Here is an 11,552-nt window from a genome sequence, read left to right as displayed (position 1 = left end):
GGCGTGCACGCGCCTTTTCTTCAGAGAAGGTACATGACGGTTCTAGATCAATGCGCAGCAATCCTGAGCTACTGTTCATGGCGAATCCGGCTACTCTCAGCCATTAGATTTTGCACTCCAACGGTTAGGATTTCTGGTTCATATACAATTTAAAACTGGTACACTATATAGGAGTATAGATTAGTTTAATCTGAACATGTACAAAATAACTAGTTGGTAGTAGCACGAATCTGCTAAGACCCACCATAAAGGATGCGAATTTTTGGCTCTCATCAGTGCGCAGGAAACTAGCTGTTTTGAACAATACAATTCAAACGAATATTTAAATTAATTTTAAAAATATCATAAATCATGCATGTAGAAAATATATGCGGTTATGTGCATGTGAAGTTTAAACTTAAAATATAAAAAACCGTAACCTACACAAAAACCAAATTGTACAGTTCATAATATAAAAATTTGACGTATACTATTCAAAGCAAAACAAAGTTTCATTTCCCTTTTTTATGTAGATCACATATGGTCGTATTTTTTCTTGAAAATTGCACATGTAAAGATCAAGGTAACATGTAAGTGCGTAAATTATTTCAAAATTTGTGGAATTACACATAATTTTATTTAAATAAAAAGCGGGTGCGCGACTTGTACCCAAGTTCTCCACCATATATCCCCATAAATGCACACCAATATTACCATAATCGTACATGGCAGCTTATATGGCTTATTTTTTTTTTTGCAATAATTCCGCCAATCTATTAATAATTATCAATAGCAGTACAAGCAAATCCAAAAGTTGGAGATGCAACCCGGAGAATCTCCAGCGAGCGAGAAGCCGAGAACCTACTGAGTCTACGGCCAGCAATCGTAATTACTGAGGCCAAGAACAAATTGTCCAATGTATAGTATGAGCTGTTCCCTGTCATTGAATGTTGATGCACTTGTCTTCCTCTTTGTATTTTTGTTTCAACGATCTGACCTAGTTGGATGTGAATGGCAGGTACTGTTTTCCGGCCAAACAGAGTAGCTTAACAAGCAACCTGTTCGCACAAACATATTCCTTATTTCCTGGCTACACATCTAGCATTTCCTAGAGCTAAGTGTTGTCCCGAATAGTCTGGTATTACGTTCAAACAAAGAATCAGAGAGTCCGTTTGATTTCCCTTGGCCAGTCTGGATCTCGGCAGGAGAAGGAGGAGGTGTTGCTGTCGTCTTGCAATCACAACAGACACCGGCTCTGATTAATTCCCTCTCACGTCTCCCGCAAGTAATTCCAACTCCTTCAACAATCAATACTCCGGCCAATCATGCACACCAAGTATGCCCGTGTCCTTAACTATACCATCACGCATTAATCCACAACCGTGTAGCCCCGTATATATCGGCATTCGGTCAAATTCTACTAAACCTAAATAGCTTTCCGAATAGCTAACCCGCCCGGCCGCCCCTATAAATACCCAGACCATCGTGAGCAACCTCTTTGCAACCATCGACGAGGAACACCAGGAATTGTGCATCGCAACCTAGCATAACATAGTAGCATGGGCTCTGTGGGGACTATCGTGGCGAGGCTGCAGAGCAAGGCAGCTGCTACCAAGCCTGTTGCTGCAGTTTGGCATGAGCAGCAGCAGCAAGAGCGGTGCAGCGGCGGCGGCGATGAAGGTTTCCAGATGCCGGTGCACTACCCGCGGTACAAGAAGGCGGACTACGAGGCCATGCCGGAGTGGCGCCTCGATTGCCTTCTCCGGGAGTACGGACTTCTGGCAGCCGCCCCCGGCGACGACATCGACAGCAAGAGGAGGTTCGCCATGGGAGCCTTCCTCTGGCCGGGCCAGTTCTAGCTATATTTGCTGCTACTTGCATGCGTGATACTTTCACCCTCCGATATCTATGTATCCTCACGTACGCTGCACTTCACGCCTTGCATAGTTCGCCTCTACGAATTCCTCCCCCATGTCACCCGGCTGGTAGAATTGCCTATCGTCGATCCATCCTGCCGTAAATTGCTCGAGGTTGCGTCGGAAGGTAAGCTCGAAGTTTGAATCCATCGCGGGCACTGATTTCTGAAGAGACTGTTCAAATCTAATAGCTGGATGTAGAAGGGAGGTTATGGCATCGTCCGTCCACCAATCCTATGATGTATTTGATGGAGATCTTGTTGAGAGTTTGTATAGTCTATCTATTATACCAGAACTTGACTTGTCCGTGAGGAACATATGTAACCCGATTGTCAAACTCCTGTAAGCATCGTCGATTCAAGAGTGCATGATCAGCACGTGTACCTTTTTGCGCCTCCTAAGTGTAGTAAGGTATACTCCCTCCGTTTTTATTTAGTTCGCATTCTAGCTTAAGTTGAAGTCAAATTTTATCAAGTTCAACCAATAATATAGAAAAAACATTAACATTGATAATATCAAATATATACAATATGGAAATATGTTTTATGAAGATTCTCAGGGTATATATTAAATTGCAGAGATGTTAATATTTTTCTCTAAAAATTTGAACAAACTTTAACTTTGAAAAATCCTAGATGTAAAGTACTACCTCGGTTCACATTTAATCGACGCGGGACAACACTACCTGCATGCTAGGATTGGCACCCCTCCGCGTCGACTTAATCCGAACGGAGGGAGTAATTGTGAACGGATGAGTGTGTTGGCTTAGTTTGGTTTCCAAGTGCGCATGTCAGACCATGCTTTCGTTAGGGCTAAGCTATAGACATTGTATCTAGTTTGCTGGCGTTGCCCCTCAAAAGTGGCACGAGAACGAGCTAGGAGCAAGCACAAACGATGAACTGAGCTTAACAAAATCAAAATTAAGACGACATTAATTAAGATTATGACCCATTATTGGATAGTCATCTTCGAACATCGATGCAGACGCTGGGGGTTACGAAGAATGTTGCATTGACAACCAATGTTGACTTGCACTAACACTTTCTCATGATGGCCTCCAGCAGAAAAATGGTTAACATGAAAGTTACGAGTTCTATCTAAAGAAATAACTTTGCATTTTTTTTCCGGATCTTCTCAATCATCCGGAACATTACCAACCCAACTATTATCGGCGGAGCCAGGAAATTTTTGTGAGGAAGGCCAATCAAACAAGACCAGTCTTGTACAAACAAAAATTGTCAAAAAATGAAGGGAAGTGGTGAAATGCAATTATAGACTATACCACCATTTGTCCTCATGAAGACCATGAAAAACTGCGGAAGAAGGACGCGAGCCCCATATGCATGCAAGAACGGGCGCTAGCTGCCTAGGTGTGCGTTGATATGAATAGAATACTACTAAAAGTGGTATAGATTATGTACTGTTAGGATACCCTCTAAACATCAGTTGACCTTGTTCATTGTAACAGAAGGTCACACTTGGTAGGCTGCCACTGCTACCATCTTACTCTGGAATTTCTCTGTTTACGCATGAATGAGAGCCCAAAGCCGCGAGATATTCCTGATGTCCAGACCTTTCGAGCTGCCTAGAGGCTTGTACTGAAAATCCAGATGCCTCTTATATATACTAGCAATGGATGGGCGCGGTGGCACGCCGCGCCAATTGTGTAATGTAACTGGTTGTAATAATTTTAAGACCATGCTAGAATTAATGGAAGTAATTAATATTTTCTTGTTTAAACAATAGGTTTTAAGATGGTTGGCAATGAAGTTGGATACATCATATACTGATATTTAGGTGCATGGAAATTTAATCCTTAAGATAGTAGTAGTAGATACAATTAGATCTGACAACACTTTGAAGGGATTAGATCTGACAACATTTTTTTTCGATCAAGGGAATATATTAATATCAAAAGATACCAATTACACCCAGCCTCTGCAACAACGCCCCACCCTAATGGCAGTACGGATGCACACATCCAAAAAAGAGAAAAGAAAACTAAAAAAATAAAAGTCCCGCTACAGCCTTCTAGACCTAGCAACAGCAATACAACCACCACCGTGACAACACCTGAAGTACAGAATCTCCAAAAGCGACACCTCCAAGAAGGAAACAGTGCACCAGCGCCGTCGTCGCGCGACCAAATGTCTTAGGATTTCTCCCTGAAGATAGTCCACACTCTCAAAACAATGCCTCCAACAAGAACATTGCCAGGCACAACCAGTTAAGGTCAGACCTTGGGTTTTCACCCTGAGAGGTAAGACTCCGAACTTCCCCTGTGCTGTCGCCCCCACATGCATACCACTGCTGCAAGCCCGTAACGCCAAGCAGATCCCTCAGCATCACGTTGACTCGAACCTCCTTTAGTCAGTCCACCAATCCGGCCTTCATGATATTCCTTCTTCTGACTTCACCATGGACCAAAAAGTCACCAGATGTCAACACAGAATATAGCTTCGCGGCGCTTCCTCCGGAACCAAACGGTCGGAATAAAAACATGGGTGCGCGCGACCGAATACCACCCGATCCAGCAAATTGCAGGCAAAATATGCACTGTTCCATTCGCCAGCGGAGCTTTCCGGAACTCATCTCTCCAGCCAGATCAAAGCAAACTGACATCCGGTAGATCTTCATCTTCGCTTGCGAGAAACCCGAGGACCGCCACCAAAAACAAAGCAAGACCAGCAGCCCCCATGCTGCCAGTCCCTCCTGCCGGATCACCAGGGAAGAAGACGGCGGCGCGGATCATGCGTACCACCGCTGAACCATCACTGGGGTCATTTTACATATAGGATACATGGAAAAGACACGAGTTTCTACTTGAACAGAAGTATGACATATTCTTGGCTATCAAAGCTTGGAGGAAGTAGCAAAGTAGCATGGTAAAACCGGTAGTGTTGATGTTCCATGGTATCCCAGCCATTAGTGCTTTGCATTGGTGTCCTCATTGTTGCGGGAAAAGATGATGAGTTGTTGTCCTTTGGTGAAGAAAGAGCCAAGCGTGCTTCATCGTCCAAGGGGGAATCAGTGTATTCTTCTTGAATCCATATTTGGCCTCCGCGACAAAGCCAAAAAAGACCTCGGGCTGGTCTCTCTATCACCCTAACCAAGATTACACAACCAAGTTGGGTGTGAGGAACGGCCAAACCTATAAGTGGTGCAAAACAGTTCAGAAGTGGAGCTACAGTGTTAAGTTCTATGTCATATAACAACAATAAAAGGATATCTCTTAGTGCATATTTCCTAGCAATTATTTCGCGAACATTCATGAAACATTCATGAACGGAATGTGACCTGTCTTATTTGTCAGCCTGCAGAAGGTTGAGAGCAACTCTACTGTAATGTTATTCGCAACTGTAAGAGAAAAAATAGGCAATAAACCAAGAAGTTTCAAATTTTCAGTATCACAGAATTAAAAACTGCAAATGTATCCATGGGGAATGTAAAAAAGCAGCACTCCCCCAAAAAAACTACAAAACATGGCATTTTTCGTCATATTCACTAAGTGTTGCCAAAGTGGTAACACATCAATGGTGCCTCGAATAACATTACATGGGCCATCTGCTTTGTTTCCAAGTATGACCAACAGTGCAAACCTTATGTGGATGGGAAATATTTTAGCATCTCTGACAATTTCATCAAATAGTATAAAATAGCAATAGAGACAATTCCTACTAATCAGCAGAAGAGATTAATATATGGGGAAGGAAGATAAATCTCAGAAGAGATGATAATATATATTTTGATCTAACTATGAATGCAGATCATAGAGTAAATGCAATCAAAAGTAAAGGTCTGGAAGTAAGCAATGAATTGATATGACACAAATCTCATGCTAAGGTTTTATGTGAAATAGCTATTATTATAGGAAATGAGACATGGCATGCCTTGGGCTCCAATAGTTTTAATAACTATATTCAAGCAGACGTCAATTACTCAAATTTTGCCGTATGTTGCGAACACTGTAATTTTTCTTCTGAAATGGTGAGCTGATTAGCGTTCTGTATACTGGCATATCCTTAGAAATCAGCAGCAATGCTTGCAGATAATATTACAGCATGACGAAAGTGTTAGTGGTTTCAGATAAGCTAATACTACACATTACGTTTCTGGTGACATGAGTAAATTGATAATCTTTAGTAAGGTGCGGCAAAATTACAATATCATTTTAAAAACTTAGCTCTCACATAAAGATAGGTGGGTGTGAGATGAAAAATAGGCAATGGCCAAAGATGCAATACCACAGCGGAAGAATGCTTGTCAATAGTTGCTGTAGCCATTAACTTAGGTAAATTGAACTACCGAAATACCTAGTGTATATATAGTCTGTACTTCTAACAGGCAAACAGTCATATGCTCATATGTGTATCTACCTGTCAGTCCATGAACATATTCTGTTTTCCCCACAAAAAGCAGTATATTTAGGGCCAGGCACATCTTGCTGCGGCATCATTCTCCCGAACCTGGGTAGAAATCTGATACGGTATATTTTTATATTACAGAAAATCACCCTTGTCTTATTTTCTAAATCTCTCTTCCCATGTCTTATTTGTCAGAACGGTTTCTTCTACATCATCTAAATTACATACCACTATCCAGATAAAAAGCGGAGATAAATCAACGTATCCATACCTCAAGACTTCCAAAGATAAGTTTCATGGTACACGTCCAAACCTGTCAAATTTCTCTACAGGAAATGTGCAGCATGTGAGAAAGATGAAAGCATTAATTAAAGGCATACCAACATATAATACGCAGAAAATTCGTGTAGAAGAAACGCATAGCCTGGAAGAGATTATTGCTGCTCCGTGAGCGATACCACAGTCAGAAATTGTTCTTCATTCTTATTCTTTGGTTTTTGGTCAGCACTCCACACAGGTTACCGCGCTTCTCTGGATCCTCAGCGTCAGCATCATCATTGGCTATGTAAGGCACCTCTTGTGGCTCTTCTTCACGCTGGAGTGTATTTCCATAAAAATGTTAGTACATAAAGTTCCTGACCCAGCCGCATCGCCAAGCGTTATGAAGAATAAAAGATGTAGTAATTCAACTGCAGTACTTAAATCAAGAGAGCCCCTAGGCAATTTTATTTGGAAGAGAATAGAATATATGAGAACCCCTAGGCATAGCTAAGTAAGACTAGCCACAATGGGAGTATCATAAGTAGTATCATGCATGCCATGTTGGCAAAAATCTGATGTGGCACACCAATTAATGAGGTGAGAGATGAGAGTGGTATCATAATATGATACCGTATCATAGCACGTAAAACTAGAAAACTTAATGACAAACACATCATGTACACTAATTTGCATCAAGATTCTACAAAATATTAAATATGATAATACTATGATACTATCTAATAATACTAGCATTGTGGGGTAGTATCATAAACTAGTATCATGTGCATGATACTAGTATATGATACTTTCCATTGTGAGTAGTCTAAATATGCCAGCGGTCAGAAGATTGTCTCACAAAAGCATTTTTCGTTGGAAAACTGGAACTAACGCCTGGCCAAACAAATAATTAATTTTTATCGAAGGGCCATTGGCCACACTTTTTATTAGAAGGAGAAGAAAAGGCGTACACAGCTTACAAGATGTACTCGTGCGAGTGCAAAGGAGGAGACTCACACGGCCACACCTGGCCAACGGTATAGCCTCGCCAAAGAGACACCACCGGCACAACAACTCAAACACGCTACAGGCCTATTCCGGGGAGGGAACCCAGATTACATATTGACGATACAGCCGGCCGCTCTCCAAACGTGAATATCTTCGATGATCAGCTCGAACACTCGATCAACAGAGTTTTCTTCTCGCTGAAAGGTACGAGCATTCCTCTCCTTCCACAACCTCCAATGGGCAAGGATGGCAACGGTGTCGAAGTCACGTTGCAGATTTTTAGGCGCTTTCTGCCTAGCAGCCAGCCACCATTCTTCTGTGCTATGGAAACTTTGCCCAGGTATTGGAAAGGCGGCGCTCGCCCAAGAGCGTAGACGGTGCCATACTTGCTGTGAGAAGTGACAGTGCACAAAAAGATGCGTACAGTCCTCATTTGCCGAAGAACAAAGCTGGCATGTAGGATTGTGAGGCCAGCCCCGTCGTCGAAGGTTGTTTTATAATTAATTCAGTTCGAAAGTTTGTTTTACTCCAACAACCTCCATTTCCCAGACCCCAGAGGCATCATGTGCGCAGTCTGAGTTGTGCTTTCCAAAATTCATACCAAAATAGAGCAAAATGCACTTGCAAATATGAGTCATATACATAACTGAATTTCACACGCTGAATTTCAGACCTGTTGAGATTCTTGCGCTACTTGTCTTGCCAGGAGTGTGAACAACAGGGTGCTGCGGTGCAGTACCAAGGTGACGCTCTCTGGCCCATCCCTGCTAGAAGTGGACGATACTCATGCATGTAGGTCCATCTAAGGCACACTCGCTATCTCCTCGTCGCTCTTTACACCTGCAGCTCACTAAAGCATGTATTAGTCTAGCTCGCTAACAATCATGTTGCATGAATAAACCATAAATTTGGAAACGCCAAAGAACATGTTTAAGGTTGCCACTTCTGAACTTCCATAGATTATGAACAGGGCCGGTCCTGACATTTTAGGGGCCCGGGGCGAACCTAAAAGCTAGGGCCCTTTAAGTCTAAAAAAAGTTTATGTGTATGCCAATCAAAAATCTCGAAAAGGTGGATGATCCTTAATCTCTGCACAGTCATATATTGTTGGTTATTACTCAACAATGTGAAGCAATTGTGTTCTTTATCGAACAAATCGCTAACTAGATTTTTTTGGCAATCCAAAATGGACCATCTCACGATAATATCTTCACAAATCCTACACAAAACCTATGACGAGAGACCATCGAGCCAGACCCGGTGACACCGCGACTGGCTGCGGCGGAGGCAGCAATGACGGGTCAGAGTTCGGTGAGGAAGAAATCTAGCATTGGGGGTGCGAGGTGAGGGCTTGCCGATATAGGAGAAGAAGGGGCATGACTTAACGAGTTGGATGTGGGTGTTGGTGGATCGGCGAAGGATGAGCTTGGGTCAAGGTGGCGTGGCAAGATGTTGCGGCAGTTCACCGACGACGGGCGGGGTAGGCAGGGTTTTGCTAGTGGTTGTTTCAGGGCCTATGCTGCTTTGCGGATCGAGGGAAGGAGAGGAGCGATGAGGCGCACCGAAGAAAAAGGAGACCACGAGAGGAACGAGGTAGACATCAACAGACTAAAAATTAAGCTAATTATCAATCAGCTTACATTAGACGGAGAAGATTCTTCCTAACTATGGCTTGAAGTGTGCTACGTCTATCAACGAGAATAAAAATGATCAATCGTGTGCTGCATTTTTCCTTTTACAAAGGGCGCCACATTGATTGGATCGTTCTTGTGTAGCCGCGCTAGAAAATATACCCCGTACGTCCCATTGCTTTTAATCAACCAACCTGTCGTTGCCTAATCGACGGTACCTCGGAGGAGGGATCCTCACGAGGGGGAGAAGAAGTAGGGGCCATAGGGCGGAGTGCACACGGGACGGTGGTACGCGAGTTACCCAGCTTCGGAACACCTGCACGATGACAGGGCCTACTGCTGCTTGTCTGGAATTATCTGGGCGCTTTCGCGTTGTTACAATGAGTTGTGGTTGTCAACGTGCACGTGAACGTGAACGTGAACGTAGGGCTCCCAGGATCCGGCTTATAAAGGCGCACGGATCTAGGGTTTACATGGAGAGTCCTAGCCGGATTACAGGTCGCCTAACTACGGTACAAGGTCTTGCCGTGTACGTCAAGGATCTGCCTTCCTCCCTACGTCGTACTGGATCCGGGTTACTCCTGGACCTCCATGGATCCGGGTTACTCCTGGGTCTCCATAGATCCGGGTTACTCCTAGGCCTCCATGGATCCGGGTTCCACATGAACCTTCACGGATCCGACTTCCTCCGATGGTCGGTTGGGATCCGGCTTCCCTATCCTGGGCTGGACTTCATCCTTTAGGATCAACAGCAACTGGGCTGCCCGGTGGGCCATAAGCCATCACCACCATCTGTGGGCCACCCGGGCTTGCCGGAATCGGACCATGTCGATGGTATACCTATGAAGTATATCCACAACAGTAGCCCCCGGAGTTCTCCAAGATTCACCGTTCTTCCATCCAGCTCAGCTTGCGCATGTATCTTCATCCTTTGGCTGGAACGAATAATAGAGAATCTTGAAGGACTCCAAACTTCGTATCTCCAACCAAGTATTGGTCGGAAACTTCATGATCCAATGGTCAGATTCTTCGGAGACACCATCCAACGTAATCTTCGGTATGGATCCGACTAGCCAAATGTAGGTTTGGATCTGACTAGCCAAAATATAGGTGTGGATCCGACTACCCAAAATATAGGTGCGGATCCGACTAACAAAAGATTAGGTGCGGATCCGGCTACCGAAAATTGAGGTGCGGATCCGACTACCAAAAATTAGGTGCGGATCCGGCTACCAAAAAATTGAGGTGCGGATCCGACTACCAAAAGTTAGGTGCGGATCCGGCTACCAAAAAATTAGGTGCTGATCCGGCTACCAGAAAATTAGGTGCGGATCCGGCTACCGAAAATTGAGGTGCGGATCCGACTACCAAAAAATAGGTGCGGATCCGACTACCAAAAAATTAGGTGCGGATCCGACTAGTTAGCCAGATTTTCGCCATCTTTGAAATTTTTCTTGACATAACCATATGTATGTAGCCCCCGAGCGTTGAGTCGGCTTGCTCCAAGGAGACTCGATGCTCAGAAACTTAGCCCCCAAGCGTCAAGGTGGAAAATTTCCGGCCTGTTGCTCCAAAGAGAACTTCATCGGTGTAGCCCCCGAGCGCCAAGGTGAATTTACTTGAAAATCCGGCTTGGTGCTCTTAGAGTAGCTTTATCTTTATATGTGACTTAGGAATAGCGTAAATCCCAAGCATCTAGGCGGAAATTTCCAGCACTGATACCCGAAAGGAAACACACTTTTCACCTAAGATCAAACCGCAGCCCCCGAGGGTTGGTTCCGGCTAAGCATAGCGGAATCAAGACTCAAGTTGCTTTTCCAGCTGTGCACGCCATGGATCCGCCTAACCTCGGGAGATTGTTGTACGTCCAAGTGTCATGTACCTGATACATAAACATAAAAACATATTTGTATTAAATTGTTTCTTTGATCATGTTCAACGAACAAATGTAAGGCGGAACAAAAACGGCCTTTGAACAAATGTTTTAAAGCTGAAACTATGCAGCAGTTGAACAACATAAAACTGTCAAGGCGGAAACAACTCGACTATCTTGAACAGTTAATGTAATTTATATGTTTTAAGCAAGTGCTGGTTTATCCGTTCTTCTGGTTTATATGCTTGACTTTTTGCGAGACGGCAAACTTTAAACACAGAACATCTGCTGAGGCGATAGCGCTTAATAGCGAAACAATCAAGAACCTCAGAAACAGAGGCCGGCTTTAAGTACCGAGATGTCACTACTAAGGAATCCACACATAAAACAACAGAAAACGTGTAGGCCAGAAAACTCAAGCTAACGCCCGAAGGCGGAAATTTTGCAGCGTACTGGAGCCTTAAGCGGCAAAAACAGTACAAAGTTTTTCACGAGCGCGAGGCAAATCGTGGGAAAGATATGA

General features: G+C 43.8%; 1 protein-coding gene across 1 annotated transcript; it reads left to right on the top strand.

Annotated features, from left to right (window-relative positions):
* The first annotated feature begins 1,420 nt into the window (after positions 1–1,420).
* LOC127338768 (uncharacterized) lies at positions 1,421–2,280 on the top strand. Its single transcript, XM_051364757.2, has one exon. The coding sequence runs from the start codon at positions 1,539–1,541 to the stop codon at positions 1,836–1,838; it is 300 nt and encodes a 99-aa protein (XP_051220717.1). The 5' UTR covers positions 1,421–1,538; the 3' UTR covers positions 1,839–2,280.
* Positions 2,281–11,552: the final 9,272 nt, after the last annotated feature.

The sequence above is a fragment of the Lolium perenne genome, chromosome 6 (assembly GCF_019359855.2).
Source record: "Lolium perenne isolate Kyuss_39 chromosome 6, Kyuss_2.0, whole genome shotgun sequence".
Classification (NCBI taxonomy): Eukaryota; Viridiplantae; Streptophyta; class Magnoliopsida; order Poales; family Poaceae; genus Lolium; species Lolium perenne.
Note: the sequence above shows the minus strand (reverse complement) of the source record. Positions and strands in the feature narration are given on the sequence as shown.

Bases quoted from the DNA above. Each gene is read 5' to 3' on its own strand.
- LOC127338768 (XM_051364757.2), top strand. From the start codon at position 1,539: ATGGGCTCTGTGGGGACTATCGTGGCGAGGCTGCAGAGCAAGGCAGCT.